Raw genomic sequence first — 18251 nt, forward strand, 5'->3', positions numbered from 1 at the left:
TTAGTCTGAAAAGGTCAATGCAAGTGATCTACTACAACTGTAACTGAAAACAATTAAGAATTGCACGCTTCTTTGTCTCCGTTAAGTTGGGTGTAAAAGAGTGACCGAAGTTTATTTTGTATGAAGCGAATATATAAACCTTGAATCTTCACTTCAATCATTTATCAAGAATACACGGAAATGTATATAAAAACCATATTAATTGTCTGCAAAATTAAATTGGTTTATAGCATTAATAAATGGATGTCTCCTGTCAAGATCAGTGTTGAGCTAACTTTAGATACAAATTTGCATACCCACATGTACAAATAGGGACATTCAAACTCTTAAAGGACAATGCCATTCCTAGAAAAAGAAAAGGACAAACACACAAACAAGTAAACAAAACATAACTTAAAAAACTACAGACTGAGCAATACGAAACCACAAAAAAACTGGGGGTGATCTTACGTGCTCTGAAAAGTTAGGCAGATCATGTTCCACATGTGCATATGGTACCCATCGTATAAACAAAAACAAATAGCTTGCTCTCTGTAGGCAATTTACTATTCGAAGAACACATGTGTTTCTCTATTGGAACTGATAATAAAACACAAAGATACATTATACGAAAACATTTTCAAACATTAATATTTTAAAAGTATGATATTAAGATAACATCTTGTGTGTAGGAAAACATATTAAGGAAGCATTTTCTTAATTTTATTTTATTCACATAATTTAAACTCAAAATACAAGTCTGTGTTAAAGAACTTTTACAAGGATTGACACATGCTGAAATATCAATATAATTTTACCTTACATGTATGTTTGATAAAATTCAAACAGAAACACAAATTGATAATTTCAACTGTTATCTGTAGTCACCATTGATTCATAAATATTTGTTTTCGTTTATGGGACATAAGCTGTAAAATTCATGTTCAACAATTTTATTTAAAAAATTTCAAACTAACAATTAACACTATATTGTAGCGATGATATATATCAGTAATTTGTAGTGTAGATGCAATATAATTAACCATTAAAATGATCTACAAACATCGCCGCAGATCATATCGCTCGAAATGAACATAATATGAAAGAAAAAAAAACCAGGTAGCGAGTTAGTGCAATTAGATTTTCTTGATCTGTTTAATGTCATATAAGGTGTTGAAATATCGTATTCCTAGTTTTTCCATGTATAAGAATGATTTGCAATCCTTCACATGAGTTGTATCGATCTGATTAGTGAAGCCCTTTTCAACTGATTTTTATAATTGTTTCATATGTTTGTCCTGTTACATCACTGTCTCAGGTTAGGGGAGGGCGCCCGCTAACATGTTTTAACCTGCAACATTCTGTATGTGCCTGTTCCTAGTCAGTATACTGTGATTGAGAGTTTGTCTTTTGTTACTGTATATCATACTTGTGTTTCGTTGATATTTTTTTTTCCTAACATAAATTAAGCCGTTAGCTTTCTCGTTCGAATTGATTTACATTGATCACTTCTGCAGTTGACTATGAGGTATGAGTTTAATTCATTGTTAAAGGTTGTTATCGAAAGTTGTTATATAATGTTTCCGTCGGTCTATTGTGGAGAGTTGTCTCATTGTCTCATTGGCAATATACCACATCTTTTTTTTTTTTATAGTAATCCATCCCTACCTTAGGGGATCAATCAAAGTATAAGGAACGGATCGATTCTTCATCTTAAGAGAGAGAAAAATCAATTTTCGAATCTGAGAACATTTGAAAATGGACACTTTGTCATCTACAGTTAATATTTGTGTAGTCATATTACAATGCATGTTTAAGTATTCATAGGGGATTACCTTTTCTAAAAGAGGAGCGAATAATACCAGAATGAAAGTCAAACTTATTGATCGAAAATAAACCGACCGATAGTTGTTAAATTCTGTGTCAGTTATCTCATTAGCAATCATACCACATCTTCTTTTTATATTGACAGCACCATGGCTAAAAAAGAAAAATACAAAAGACAAATAATAGTACACAAGACACAACATAGAAAACTAAAGACTAAGCAACACGGACCCCACCAAAACCGGAAATGATCTCAGGTGCCCCGGAAGGGTTCGCATATCCTACTCCGCATGTGGTACCTGTCGTGTTGCTCATGTTATTACCCGGTCAGTAGTGTAATATCTTTACTTCGTATCTGTTATTCCCTGTATCTTAATAGAATATAGCAACAAACGACAACCGTGTGAAATATTTTACTGACATTGGAAAGGGGCATACAGAATGTTGCGGGGTTATACATTAGTTAATCCACCCCTAACCCTGAACAGTGGTTTAAAAGTACAAAATAAGAGAAAACTATACAACACAGTTGAAAAGGACTAAACTCATCAGATCAATAAAAAGCAAAAAACCAAACACTTACAAAACCACAAATATACAAAGAACAGATCTGAAAACACTCGCATTTACTGAAATTGAGTGAATAGCAAAAAGCCACTAATAAAATAATCATGTCTGTTAATTAGCGCTAATTGGAATTTTGATTGTTTATTCATCTTATTTTTAAGGTTATTGAGATGTCTTCATCCGTCAAATTGTATGGTTCCTTCTTTTCTTTTTGTATTTAAGATGAGTAGACATAAATGGTACATGCAAAATTTATCAAAATTAGTTACCATGATAATATTTTAATTAACATGCTGATATAAGCAATATTCAAAACAAGATGTAACAGCTTCAAAATCATACCACGCACCACGTAGATGTTCAGTATATATACATGGTAATATTTTTATCAGATCTTCAGAGAAGAGGAACATAGAACGACTTACATTGAAATTCCAATAAAGGTTAGTAATATTTTACTGTTTGTTAAATATTTAAAAACATGTTCGTCGTAAACGTTATAACTTTTGTAATGCTAGTTTATATCATTTAAAACAATAACTTACTGACAGCTTGAAAGAACAAATAATAGAAGACTGATGTAAATGTATGGTATACTAACATAAATAGTACCAATCTTACTGAAATGTTCTCATTAAACATGTTAAACAGGACTTTAGAAGAGAGAGAATTGAAGATATAAATTTCTTATTTTAGGTCAGGAAAATTCTTACTTTTTGTAAAACCACACTGATGCCAAAGACAAATTTCTCCATCATTATCGTATCAAACAGGATTGTTACCGAATGTTTTCTCACAAAACTTTTAAAACAATCTTGGAAAGTCCTTCTTGTGTACTGATGATAGCTTATCACGCAAATCAACAACTTGTTAGTTAGAGCTTGCTTTTAACATATACTTAGTACAAGTGAATTAAAGAATCTATAACGCCATTGATACAGATAAACGATTTCATACTAGGACCTATTGATACTTGATAGTTTCAGTTAAAATCATCCCATTCCAATTTTTCAGCATTAAAACACCCCTACGCTTAATCAAATGGCATTAACATATATTAATAGATGCATAACGATGGTGCATGTAGCCACTGTACGGGCTTTCTAAAGAGAGGTATGAGGGGAAACGACTGAAATCAACATGACTTCTATTAACGGTCATTATTAAGATTTGGCGGTGCCTGAACTCACTATCAATAAGTTTCCACGGTCTTGGATCTTATGATATCAGACCAGTCGTTTGATGTCATAATTTATCGATCATGTGTTAAATCAGTTCTGTTACATTTGAATGACTTTTGAGTTGCGTGGCGGGTTAAGCGTGCATTGAAGCCCATACCATATACTTAATTATATTCTTGTGGAAGATGTAATTGTTGCTTGTGTCTTATCAGATCTGATCTTTTAACAAAACGGAAAAACCAAAAGTCGTTAAAACTATGACTTACACCTATCTTTAAAATATGTATTCATGAACTACTCAACCTTACGGAGTATCTGAAAGCTTCGATATAAAAATCGATTAAAAATGTCATTCTGGTGGGATCTTTGATACAACCTTAAAGTAAAATACCCTTTGCTCGATCATATGGAGAAAGCAAATCCGCATCAAGACGTTACGCTCGTTTATGTTCACACACTTTAAGGGCAACATTAAAGGGGAGGGGGGGGGGGGGGAGTCCTTCAAATCACAAATGGCGTATTTTTCAGATAAAAGAATAGTGGTCTGATATGTGAAGTTAAAGAGTGTGCCCTATTCCAAATTGTGACTTCCAAATTGTGACATTTGACTGAGTGTGTATGTGATGCATCGTTAGCGGTAGATAGTTACTCGGTCCACCAATTATGTCTCGTTGCTGTTATTGTTCATGATGTAACTTCATATGTTTTTAGCTCACCTGGCCCGAAGGGCCAAGTGAGCTTTTCTCATCACTTTGCGTCCGTCGTCCGTCGTCGTCCGTCGTCGTCTTCGTCGTCGTCGTCCGTCGTCATTGTTAACTTTTACAAAAATCTTCTTCTCATAGAGATACAAAAACTTCTCAAAACATAGGGGTAAAATGTAGATTTTGGCCAATATCTCTGAAACCAAAGCATATAGAGCAAATCTGACAGGCAGTAAAATTGTTAATCAGGTCAAGATTTATCTGCTCAGAAATTTTCAGATGAATCGGAGATCCCGTTGTTGGGTTGCTGCCCCTAAATTAGTTATTTTAAGGAAATTTTGCCATTTTTGGTTATTATCTTGAATATTATTATAGATAGTGGTAAACTGTGAACAGCAATAATGTTCAGTTAAGTGAGATTTACAAATATGTCAACATGATCAAAATAGTCAATTGACCTCTTAAGGAGGTATTACCCTTTATAGTCAATTTTCTAAAGTTTTTCGTAAATTTTTGTAGTCTTTTACAAAAATCTTCTCTGAAACTGCGAAGTCAAATTTAACCAAATTTGTCCACAATCATCATTAGGGTATGTAGTTTAAAAAAAGTGTCCGTTGCCCCGGTCAGTAAATCAAGATGGCTACCATGGCTACCAATAGAACATAGGGGTGAAATATAAATTTTGACTTATAACTCTGAAACCAAAGCTTTTAGAGCAAATCTGACATATTTAAAATTGTTGATCAAGTCAAAATTTATCTGCCCTGAAATTTTCAGATGAATCGGACAACCCGTTGTTGGGTTGCTACCCCTTTATTGGTAATTTTAAGGAAATTTTGAATATTATTATAAATAAAGATAAACTGTAAACAGCAATAATGTTCAGCAAAGTAAGATCTACAAATAAGTCAAATGCCCTAAATGGTCAGTTGACCCCGTCAGGAGTAATTGCCCTATATAGTCAATTTTACCAATTTTTCTTAAATTTTTGTTATCTTTTACAAAAATCTTCTCCTCTGGAACTACTAAGACAAAATATAACCTAACTTTTCCACAATAATCATAAGAATATGTAGTTTAAAAAATGTGTCTGATGACCCTGCCCACGAACCAAGATGGCAGACATGACTAAAAATAGTACATAGGGTAAAATGCAGTTTTTGGTTTATATCTCTGAAACTGAAGCATCTAGAGGAAATCTAACTGTGGCAAAAATGTTCATCAGATTTTGATATCTCTGCCCTCAAATTTTCAGACAAATCCGTCAACCAGTTGTTGTGTTTCTTCCCCTGAGTTTTATGGAAATTTTGAAGTTTTTTTAGATATTATTATAGTATCTTATAATATCTTATACTATAAACTATGATTTCAACCTTATTTTACATGATTTCCAAAGCATCAGTAAATACAGATGAGCGACACAGGCTCTTTAGAGCCTCTAGTTTGGTTTTATTACCGTGATGTGTAAAATCTCAATAGATTTTTGGGAACATTTATAAACTTTGTTTGATTCTTCTTTGCCCCGTTTCTAATTGGTTTCGTTACGTTCATTTTTGTTTCATTTTTTGTTTTCTCTTTAATGTTGTGTTGTTGTTTTATTCTCTCGTCATCTATATTCGTATGGCGTTGGTGGTGCTTTTTATCTACTTCTAGATTTTATGACGACTTGCTTTTTGAAATTTTCTTTTTAGATATAAATGCAGCCTAAACTTTTTGTATTTAAGCTTCCTTGACCAGTTCAAATTAGTACATTCAAGTTGACATTTTAAAACATTTTATGTTCTAAACAAGATGTAGCAGATATAACATCATACCACGCACTACGTAGATGTATATATAAATACAGTAATTAATTTTCGCATATCATTAATTGGAGAAGAGAAATACAGACAAATAAATATTGCCATATCAATAGAGGTTTGTGATTTTAAGGTTTATAAATGATTTGTTACATTTTTAACATATTCATCTAAAATACATTGTTGTTGTAGCAGTTAACGAAAATATTAATCGCAGCTAAACAGAATTTTGGGAAGTTACAAAATGAATATTAGTTTTGAAGTGACCTTTTGATTTACTATCATCAGTTGTCTGATAATATTATTCTTCATTTCTAGATATAAAAAACGTACAGTTCGTATTTCGTTACTATTTTTCTTCAATTGAACTAATAAATGTAAGGAACAGAGTGATCAAGTTCAATGATGCAGAATTCTAATCAATAATTGTCATCTTAGTGTTAGAGGGATGAATCTATTTCAAGTAAGCTTTGTTTTGTTATTTGAATAACATATACTTGGTATAGTTGTAGCGAATTGGTTAAATCGTTACAGCGTGTTGTTTAAATTTCAGCAGTGGTTGATTGTTTGCAGATGAAAGATGCATCGGGAATTCTTGTTAGGTGGATTTATCGGTAAGTTTATCGAAGATTTATCACAAAATAAGGCACCAATATAGTTTTAAAGATACATAAAGCTTAAACATAAGAAAATGCCTCTACCAAGACAGTTGTTATCGATTTGTTTGATGTGTTTGAGCTTTTGATTTTGCCATTTGTTATGGGACTTCCGTCTTAAATTTTCCTTAGAGTTTTGTATTTTTGTGATTTAACTTTTCAGTTCTTTACAAAAAGGTTTTATGTCTTATGTAGACGAGTCGCACAAAGGGTGTATTACATTATAAACCTGATACCTTTGAGAACTATTATCATGTTGAATTGACCTATTGTAATGTTTTTTTTGTGAATTTCTTTGTCCTGAATGTTCATGCATTTATTTGTAATGTTTTCCTGTCATATTATGTTGTCGTTTTAGTGTTATTTTTTACATTGCCATAATAGCGCGAGGTTTCGTTAGCCGAAAAAAACAGGTTCAAACCACCATTTTTTTTCTTAGACTGTCCTGTACCAAGTTAGGAAAAAGGCATTTGTTATCTTATAGTTCGTTTCTGTGTGTATTGCAATGTCGGTTTGTTTTTTTCTTGCACTTCAGAGTTTCTTCTGTAGTTTCATTGTTTTCCTCTTATAGTTGATGTGTTCACCTCAGTTTCAGTTTGTAACCCGGAGTTGTTTTCTCTCAATCGATTTAGTACTTTCGAACAGCGGTATACTACTGTAACAGTTGCTTTTATTTAAATGTTCTTTTTTCTAATAATTTCTATAACCTTAGTCGTATTATTGAAATGGTGCAAATATAATTCATTAAAATTAGATCATTTAAAGACGATAGTTGCAACAACAAAAAAACTAAAACTAAAATGTAGAAAGAATAAAAATAACGAAACTGACAAAATTGACAATAATGATAATCATGATTATGATAATAATAATACAAATACTGTTTTAAATGTTTGTAGTTATCTTCATGGCTGCAGTATGTAATCTTTCATTTTTATTTTTATAATTTGAAAACATATAAAAAGATCCATCATTTTCATGACATCATTTTTTTGTTGGTCATAATCAGTTCGATTTGATATACGCCAGTTGTAGTCAAATATTGATGCTTAAACTCGTATGAATAAAACTATTATATTAAATGTATTTTAAAGCCAACTAGTTATATCAATTCATAGCCAAAGAACCTGCAAGCTATATCTGATTATGTGTACAATGAAATCATATTTTGTCTGAAAGAACTAAATGACGTAAATGACGTAAAGTTTCTACAATTCGCAAAACCTTAAAATAACTTCAAACAATCTACACCCATGGAAAATATGAACTGATGAGAAACGAAAACATACCATTCATTTCTAAGAGCGCATTACACGGGCTTATGGAATAAACTTCATAACTCCTTAGTTTTAAATTCTAAATGGTTATCTAATTCAGTCATATTTCTTTATTTTTTCATATCAACAAGTTTTGATGATTTGCATAATACCTTTTTAACATATACTTATAAGGATTGTATTTCAAGTTATTTTCACCTATTGTTTCTTTGAAATTTTTTACTGTATTGATATTGGTTTTTATTTTTTTGTATTTTTATATTTTTTTATTGTTTTATTGCAAATATTTGAAAACAAATGAACAGTTTGTAATCAAGTATTACAAATTGAACGATAAACAAAGTAGTGAAATCACTTGATATTATATCAGCCTGCCATTATAGTCATTATGTTGTTTTTATTTCTATATATTTACATTTCGAGCACATGAGAAAAAAATCAAAAAGAAAAGCACACATTATGAATAAGAACGTTATTTCATTTGAAAAGACTTTTTATTGTGTTTCTGTTATTAGTAAATGAGATTGTTTTATTGTTTATAGTATTAAAAAATACTTTTCAGGTTACTGGAGCAGCTGTTGTTGCTAAAATTACCAATGGTGAAAATGCTGACATAATAGACTGTCCATGGCAAATTTCTTGTCAGAGACAGAGGAAGAATGGTTCTTGGTCCCATAGATGTGGGGGGTCAATTATTAATGAAAGATGGATTGTATCAGCGGCTCATTGTTTTAGAAACCCGAATTATACGTAAGCATTTTTATTGATATATTTTAGTGTTTTTTTCAATAGCAAACCTTAATTGGACAGTCCATAAAAAAGTCGAAAATTTTACCTGACATATTGTTGTCAATATTTCGAATTCTATGCGACTGTGAAACAAGTGAGAGGTTTAGCTAGCTACATGTATATCAAAAGGTTAAATCCACAATTGTCTACATAAGAAAATGCCCGTATCAAGTCAGGGGTATGATACTTGTAGTTGTTTTCCATTCGTATGATGTGTTTGAGCTTTCGATTTTCGATAGCGTTTTCGCCCTATAGAATATGAAAGGCGAACACGCAAAAAAGCCTTAACCGGCCACCATACTCGTGCATAATGATTTTTACTGAGGTTTCGTTTACTTTTGTTTGGTCAACTTTTATTAATATTCATTTTCGAATATTATTTTATTCATTAACATCTTTCTTGTATTTCACGACTTTTATCATTAACAAATTTAAAATAAAGTCCATTTCGATAAATTTACAACAACTATGACTAACATTAATAAAGTTGAAAAATTTGATTTAATTCACACTATATCTTACCTTTATTTGCATACATATCGAGATATGTTTCCTTGAACTGGTCTGTAATTATAAGAAAAAAAAGTAAACTTACAAAAATACTGAACTCTAAGAAAATTTCAAAACGGTAAGTTTATCAATGACAAAATCAAAAGATGAAACACATCTAACGAATGAAAAACAACTGTCATATTCCTGACTTGGTGCAGGCGTTTTCTTATGTATTTCATTTGTATGACAGTGGCATAAAATTCCTTAATACTGACAACAATGTGTGAAAAAAACAAGCATACGTAATAGGTAAAAATGTCAAAAATAGGGGTACACTAGTCACCATTGTGTTTTAATCTTCTTAATTATAAAACAAGAAAATATGTCAAGAATGAAACACATATTATACATTAATGCATTGCAGTCACACCGAAATACCAAAAAATCATTATAGTAATTGTGAATGTTCAATAATACTTTAAAACATTAATCTTATTTTCATTTTAGAGCAAGCGACTATAGAATAGCAGCAGGTAGTTCTTTCTTGAGTCAGATGACAGTTTTCAGATCTATAAAACGGATATTTATGGTATGCATTTTGATTAGTTTAATATTTGTCTTAAATATCCGTAGTATATCTTTATTAAAAGAATGTGCCATTAAATTTAATTTATTATACATGTAAAACGAATGTCTCGTATATATGTAATACGTATAGATTATAACATAGACTTTTGCCATATTGGCCCTGGTATCATCCCGAGACTCCAATATCGGCCTCGAGGCTTTAGCCGAGGGGTGATATGGGTCGAGGGATGATACCAGGGCCAATATGGAAAAGGCCATGTTATAATATATTTATCACATATCTAAGTTCTGCAGAATAGAGACACAAAGTTCAATTATTACAATTTAATGAAACATAACAGGTAATATTTTAAATTTTGTATCACAAAAGTGTCGTTAAGGACGTAATGACGTGACGTCATTTGGAATCAAGGCACAATATCAATATCGTCTTTTATGCCCCGGGAAATTTTGAGGTTATTGCATATGCAAAACCAAACGTATTCGTAACAAATATGTGATAAAACGTAATAATGTACAAATAATAATAAGTAAACACTTACCAAAGGAATATCATAACCTATCCAATGGGCAGATGAGATGAGTTTTAATAATCAGTAACGCAGTAATGTTCATTTATAATTGAAATAAAATATACCCACTTAGTGTCAAATGATAACATGTAAACGAACGAAGCCAAAGAAAGAAGTTGTGCATTAATCATGTTAATTGTAATCATAAAATTTCTTATATATAGGAAATAAGAAGGTGTCTGAACGGTCAGTGTTATCCTTTATAATGATAGATATTACTGATTTCCGTTGTGTTCATGGCTATTTGATCAATCGTTTTTAAAACATCTATAAGGTATAAGCCATTATGTCGATAGATATTGTTACGTAAATTATGGACCTGTCGTGTTGCATAATTATTCTTAGTCTTAAACACGTAATCGCGTGGATGGACCCACCTATCGTTTCGATAACACGTTACCAAAAGCTGAACGTTTTTTGGAATTACGAACATTTTTTTACGTCGAAAAATTGTCAAAGTATTTCATATTCCTGGACACATAAAATTTGGTTAAAAACTTAACTCTGTTATAATTCTTTATATGGTGTAAAAAGGACCATGACACATTTTTTTTAATTTTCTTTTGTATTTTGTGTATTATTTGTCTTAATTAGGATATATCGTAGGGATGCATTTTAAAGGGTTTCTGTTTATCCTGATTTGCCTTACTCACTAATTAGCCGAAAAGCACTACGCTAAATCTTGTTAGATTAATACTGTATTGTATAGATTTCGGCAATGTATAAATAGATTAATTCTGTATTGTATTAATATCATTCAATATTATGCTTAACGTTTTGAATCGAGTAAGTATCTTCTTGTACTTAAAAAAAGGCAGTAGTTTCTTAAATTAGTAGAGCAAAATAAACCCAATGTGCTTCCCTCGGAAGATATTCAAAGGTATAGAAATCCATATAAAATTTAAACAGTCTCTTATGGAATGCTGAATATCTTGGAGCGCCGAAATGTGTTGAACAAATATACAAAAATGGTCACAAACAAGTTGATAACAAATAAAAAGCTATAATAAAAAAACGCAATTTTTTTTATGTACAGCTTTATTGTATTTCGTTTTCATAAATACTTCCGGTTTGTTTGATTTTTTTACATTTTTTTTCATGTCAAGAATTACTTCATTTTTATTCGTTCCGGGTTATGATTGGTACCTACAAAAGTGTATACTTTCATACTTAAATACTTACATTCGGAACATATTTATACCTTCGTGTACAATACTAGGAATGTTTTATGTATGTATGAATGTACATTGAACATATGCTATCTCCATATGATGTAACATGGTAAACAGCCATGAGAATTTTTGTAGCTTCGCGTAGTAGGCCTCTCTGTGATTTTGAGATGAAGAACAGCTATAAAAGCACTGTTCCCTTGCGTATGTTGTTTGTTGCTGCTGTGCATTGATTGGTTTTGTGTAATTAATAGATATCCCATATCCGTTTTTTTTTATTATGTTTGTTGGCCTAACGGAGACCTATAGTTGTTATTTTCTGTGTCATTTTGGTCTCTTGTGGACTGTTGTTTCATTGGAAATCATACCGCATCTTCTTTTTTTTAAGACAGATTTACAAACAAACAAATCATTGAAATAAGATGATTTTTTTTTCAGCACGAATTTTATGAGAAACCATTAGAAATGGACAATGACATTATGCTGATTGAGCTATGGACACCTCTTTCATTTGGTTCTACTATAAACAAAATCACCTTGGATGATAGTAAAAGCAATATTTTTGTAGGAGATATTTGTAAAGTATCTGGCTGGGGCCAAGTGAATGTAACATTAGGTATGTTTATAACAATATAAGATAGAGTATCAACAAATAAGATAAATTAAAGAAATCAGAAATTTTCAATTACTGAGTAATTTGGGAAAAATATGAATTCTTCGAAGTGTCCTTTACATGAAATTATTCTTAATAAAAAAAAAATATAAGAGAGAATAAAAAATTCAAAAGTCAAAAATAAACTTAACAAAGCCATGACAAAAAAAGATGATTATATAAGTAACAATCCATGAATACTTCATTTATAATGTAAGACATGAACTAAACCGAAACCAGGGCCAGATGCTTTGGAAGGTGAATCCGATTCTGCTTCACTCGTCGTACCCATCTTGTTGTTCATGGCACATGTAAGTACACAATCGAGTAAAAGAGTTCAATTTCAAATCTCAATATACAAAAAAGTAGATGAATAAGATTACCAATTAGAAAAATCTCTACCTGAAACCAGGAATGTAGAAGTTAACAACTATAGATCACTGTATGATATTCAAAATAGAGGAAACCAATACCCGACAGAAAGCTATACAAAAACCTTGAAAGTGTTTAGTCCACTTACTAGATATGAATTTTTTTTTTAAGCGATCAGTTGTTTAACTGGTTTTTTTTTACTTTCTCCCTAACTTATCTTTTTTAAGGTATAACAAAGTACATAAAGAAGTAAACAAGATAACATGCTCACAATTATGTACACAAAACGAGCGTTCCGTCTGTCTTTAAAATACTATTATAATTTAATACCAAAATAGTACAAAGTAATGCATTTCATAGGTTACTTAAAAGCCTTTTAAATGCTCTTCAACTTCGTACTTTATTTGGCCGTTTTAACTGTTTGGAGTCGAGCGTCACTGATGAGTCTGTTGTAGACGAAACACGCGTCTGGCGTTTATACAAAATTTAGTCTTGGTATCTTTGATGAGTTTATTTAGCAAAACCAAACAATGCTCTCTATAAATATTACGGGACATTATACATAACGTAGGCAATCATTGCTAAACTACTGTTTTCTAACCTTAAAACTTCATTTTGTTCCAGGTCCAAGTGGTGATCCCGATCGTTTGCAACTATCATATATACCTGTTATCACCAATGAAGTTTGTGCTTTATCGTGGCCACTAGACGATATTGGCAGCAGTAAAATTTGTCTTCGGAAGAACGGAACAGATGTTTGTTTTGTATGTATTACTTCGATTACTTTTGTCCAAAACTTAAATATATGATTACTATTTAAATTCTTATTTTTATAATTAAGCATCCTCCCCCTCTTTTCAACAGTTAGAACAAAATGATTGATGATGTTTAAACAGTCAAAGGTACATTTAAAGTCAGATGTTTTAATTTTATTTTGTATTTACGTTTTTATTACGTTGGCATAATTTGATATATATGAATTTTTAACATATGTCATACAAGTAAGGGATTGAACGATTTAAAACCGGGTTAAATCCACCATGTTGTTGTTTATAAGAAAATGCCCATACCAAGTCAGGAATAACACAGTTGTTATCTATTCGTTTTATGTGTTTCAGCTTTTGATTTTGAAATTTGATTAGGGACTTTCCGTTTTGAATTTTCCTCGTAGTTCAGTAGTGTTGTGAATTTATTCTTTTTCTTCGTATATTTTAGCTTGTGCAAATTTTACTTTAAGAGGTTCACTCTACACTTTACAATGTACGAACAATATTCCTATACGAATTGCGTTATACTGGACTTCAGTACATTATGCGATCATAGGTAAAACACATTTTTTTAAAGTTCTCATTTCTATCATTTAATTGCAAAATATAATATCCAAACAAAAACTGCAATTCAAACTCGCTAATTAAAAAGAATTGCTAGTGAGATAATATAAATGAAACGAAATAAAAGGTTAAATTGCATGAAAATAAAACCTAAATATACGAAAAACATCCAATCGTTGTTCTAGGTCAACAGGAATACTTAAAAACATAAGTGTGTATATAAAGTATTTCAACGTCCTTCGTTCAAAAGCTTAGAAAATTTGTATAAATTTAACAATGAAACATTCAGCTAGAGCTGGTTATATATTTATATTTATAAATCTTTATATTCAGGGAGATAGCGGTGGACCAGTGATTTGTAAAACCAATGACGGGATTAACAAACTTGTTGGGTTAACATCGTTTGGTCCTGATGAATGCGATGGAATTTTTGGACCAGGTGTGTATACAAAAGTATCCTTTTTTCTTAACTGGATTAAGAATAAGATGAATATGAATCTCGAAAGAAAAGATTATTACAAGAAAGACTGGAAATACAGGACAAATATAAATAAGAAGAAAAACAGGAAATACAGGAAAAACAAAAATAAGAAGAGAAACAGGAACTACAGGAAATACAGGAAAAACAAAAATAAATAGAGAAACAGGAACTACAGGAAATACAGAAGAAATAGAAATAAGAAGGGAATAAATAAAATGCCAAGTTATACTTAATGGTAAAAAATAAAGTTTAAAGGCATTTTTATTTCTTGTGTTATAATTTACCTCTGTATTCATCTAATTATTATTTTACTTGAATATAGGAAAGTACAGCAAAAATCCACTCCCCAACAGAAAAAAATCCAAACCCCAAAAAAGAATCAAACAATGTACACATTACAAAGAAGATCCCGTAATGTTAACTACAAGCCCTTCACGTCATGATGATAACAACCACTTGGGGATAAGTTAAAAAATAAGAAATATTCTAAGATTCTTGATTTTGATATGATTAATAACATTAACGGTACCAATTTTCTTGCACCAGATGCGCATTTCGACAATACATGTCTCCTCAGTGATGCTCGTGGCCAAAATATTTGAAATCCAAAGCTTATATAAAAGATGAAGAGCTATAATCCAAAAGGTCCAAAAAGTATAGCCAAAATCGTGAAACGAATCAGAGTTTTGCATGAGGGAGATACATTCCTTGATTTTGGATAATTTCTTACATTTTTTAACAGCAAATTTTAATAACACAAAAAAAATCCGTATTTTCATGCCAGTACCGAAGTACTGGCTACTGGGCTGGTAATAGGTTACCGACAACGTATCGATGGTGAAGGCAATTTGAGCAGAGAAAAAAATAAACGGTCCATACGTTATGTTTAATATTGTCTTGTTGCAAAACGGAAATCATTCAGCAGGTCGACGTCATAATATATTTGCATAGTATTTTCCCAAACACAAGGCTAATAGGCCTTGACAAACTGACCAATCGACTCAATGAACTACAAATCATTGTGGGCTACTACTATTTTAATACCACTTGATAACACATAGAATTAGTGTGAAAATGGTCAACTAATATAGTGTTTATGAATCTCATAATAAATGTTTTTGTTTTGCGAATATGTTTATTGTAAAATATATATCTTAATCTTCAATTTGCATGCTCAAATCAAAAAAGTATATTTACTGGCCTCACAATCCGACTTCTTTTTCGCCTTGTAAAAGTAGTTGAACAGGTTTTCCCCCCATAGTTATGAGTTGTACATAGGCAATAGTTCCAAAAGATAAAGCAGTAAAATTTCAGATGAAGTGACCACTGTCCAGTCTGAACTTTTTGTAAGCCTTTTTAACCTGTATGATGTCATTCCAAAAACATTTCTGCTACAAACTGGCACTCAAACACTTATGTCTGTACTGGATGTGTAAACTTTTTATCAGGACCTGAACTGAAAGTAAGAATATCATTATATTCAGTATGCTTAATAAAAGTGTTATAAAAGCAAGGACGGTAAATAGCTTAACATATTTTGTAAAGTTTCATCCATCGATAAAGTCCGTCTGTTGCCTATTTTATCCCAAAATATACCTAAGAGGTATTTTTATAGTTCGGCTGATGCCCTATTGACATGAGCAATATCTCCAATCTTTTAAATCTTATAGATCATAGTGGGTACCATATTACTAATTATGGATTTCTAAAACGTGCTTTTTTTTATAGAAATATGAGGATGAGGTATGCGTGCCAAATGAGACATCTTTCCAAGACTTCTAGTAAAGTAAGCAATCAAGGGTTCAATGCTGAAAAATTATATGTAAACGGACCATAAGTGACTAGTGTAATACAATTAAAAAAACGGCCTAATTTATATACAAAAGGAGAAGAAGAATTAGCCAATAAATAAAAGAAATACAATGATAGGTTTATATCAAACGCCGCAATTATCACAAAACAATTATCGCATATAAACATATTTATTATATACTTAGTAGTAAATACAGATAAATTGTATGTGTAATACAATCAATGGCAAGCGTGCTGTATCAGCCACCCATAATGATATCGATATCAGCACGGTTGCAAAAGCTTTATCACACCTTTAATCTATATGACGTCATGTCATCGATTGCAGTCACTGTTGCAAAGGCTTTATCAAATCCCCAATCTGTATGACGTCATTTCAAACCTACTTATCTGTATGACGTCATGTTACATAAAAAATATCTGCTTGAGCAGTGTCGGATCCAGGGGGGTTCCGGGGGTTGGAACCTTCTTTTTTTAGGCCGATCAATGGGGCCATATATTTGGACCCCCCTTTTTGTCCTGTGTTGGGAACCCCATTTTTAAAATGGCTGGATTCGCCACTGTTGAGGTATATGTATATAATAAAGTGTATATGATATGGCTTTTTCAATAGCACACACCATATCAACCCTCAACCAAAATAATTTCTCGAGCAGAGCTCTTGGGATTATATTGGTGTCTCGGGTTGATACGGATGCGATATTGAAAAAGCCATATGATATTCTCTATATAACATCATTAATGATTTTATAAAGGTCCGTGTCTGTTAAAAAAAAATATAAAAAAATCAAATATCTCCATTGGAAATAAACGAAATTTGCAAAGATGAAAATAAAATGAAACAACAGCTCATTGATGCATTACCTTCAAAACGGAGGGAAATGTTTGAAATAGAAAAAAAGTCCCAAATACTGAAATATGACTTAAAGATTTTGTTAACACTGTCAGACAATAATTTAAAACATCTTGTGCAGTTTTAGTGAATATAATGGATGATATAGACTTTGTGTATGTTCTGCACCTGTCACATTCTAAATATGAAAATATTACTTAGTATTGTTCTACAGACGTCAGTAAATATTTCTTAATCGAAAACCGACCTTTCTCAAAGATGTTTGTATTAAAAAATATGGAGATGTGGTATGATTGCAAATGGGACAACTTTCCCCTTAAATGCAGATGAGGTGGATGTAAATAAAGAAAGGTAACCGTTATGCCTTCCCCAATGAGAAAACAAACAATACCGTATAATCACTATAAATGGCCCCGATTGATGATTATCCGTTGTTGTTTCTGAGAGAAATTAAACAAATAAATTATTTTTCTCGATTTAAATTACTTTTTAATCATAAAAGAAGGTACTATATCATAAAGTCAATTGCGTAAAAAGCTTTGAAATTTTAGTAACCTCATCAGATATTTGAAACAATCTATGTCTTCACCTTTTATACGTACACAAAAGTCAAGGATCCCACTTTGTATTTATTTATCTATATGAAAGTTGATACCCTCGTGAATATTAGCACCGGCTGTCATCGATGGCTAGCTTTACACTAGTAAGTTCGTCTTTTGGGTAATTGTGTTTTTCGTTGTTGTTTCGTTGCTGTCTTTTGGACGAGTACCTGAAATATCTGTGTCATCATAAAACATATTAATGGCTATATATCGGGTAATTCAAACACTTGTTTCTTCGCATAGAAACATCTCTTCGTTAATCTGAGCATGAAACGAACACTTATTATCACAAACTATAAAATTAATGTGGATACAAAAAATGAAAAACTGAGCGAAATTGTTAATCCTGCAATGTATGAAAAAATATGTTGTATTTCAGTAAATAACACGTCTTCTCGGTTGATTGTAAAGACGTAGTAGTCCACCATGTATTGTTACTCCTTTAGTGGGTCAAAAACCTAGGTTAACATAAATTGCGTCACACGTTATTCAACAATTTAGTTTGCGAGGACATAGATATGCTAATGCATGCATATCCATATAAGGTAGGG

At 31.5% G+C, this 18251-nt stretch overlaps 1 protein-coding gene across 3 annotated transcripts; it reads left to right on the forward strand.

Moving 5' to 3' along the window:
- The first annotated feature begins 2774 nt into the window (after positions 1–2774).
- Positions 2775–14694, forward strand: LOC139482854 (chymotrypsinogen A-like). Of its 3 annotated transcripts, none has more exons than XM_071266893.1 (8): positions 2775–2816; positions 6608–6668; positions 7610–7626; positions 8550–8737; positions 9776–9857; positions 12036–12213; positions 13246–13385; positions 14286–14694. In XM_071266893.1, the coding sequence occupies exons 2-8, from the start codon at positions 6635–6637 to the stop codon at positions 14589–14591; spliced, it is 945 nt and encodes a 314-aa protein (XP_071122994.1). In that variant the 5' UTR covers positions 2775–2816; positions 6608–6634; the 3' UTR covers positions 14592–14694. The 3 variants fall into 3 exon arrangements, with proteins under 3 accessions (XP_071122994.1, XP_071122995.1, XP_071122996.1); XM_071266894.1 differs by having other exon boundaries at positions 2780–2816; positions 6611–6668; XM_071266895.1 differs by lacking the exon at positions 2775–2816 and adding an exon at positions 6152–6172 and having other exon boundaries at positions 6611–6668.
- Positions 14695–18251: the final 3557 nt, after the last annotated feature.

Source organism: Mytilus edulis, chromosome 7 (assembly GCF_963676685.1).
Source record: "Mytilus edulis chromosome 7, xbMytEdul2.2, whole genome shotgun sequence".
Taxonomy (NCBI): Eukaryota; Metazoa; Mollusca; class Bivalvia; order Mytilida; family Mytilidae; genus Mytilus; species Mytilus edulis.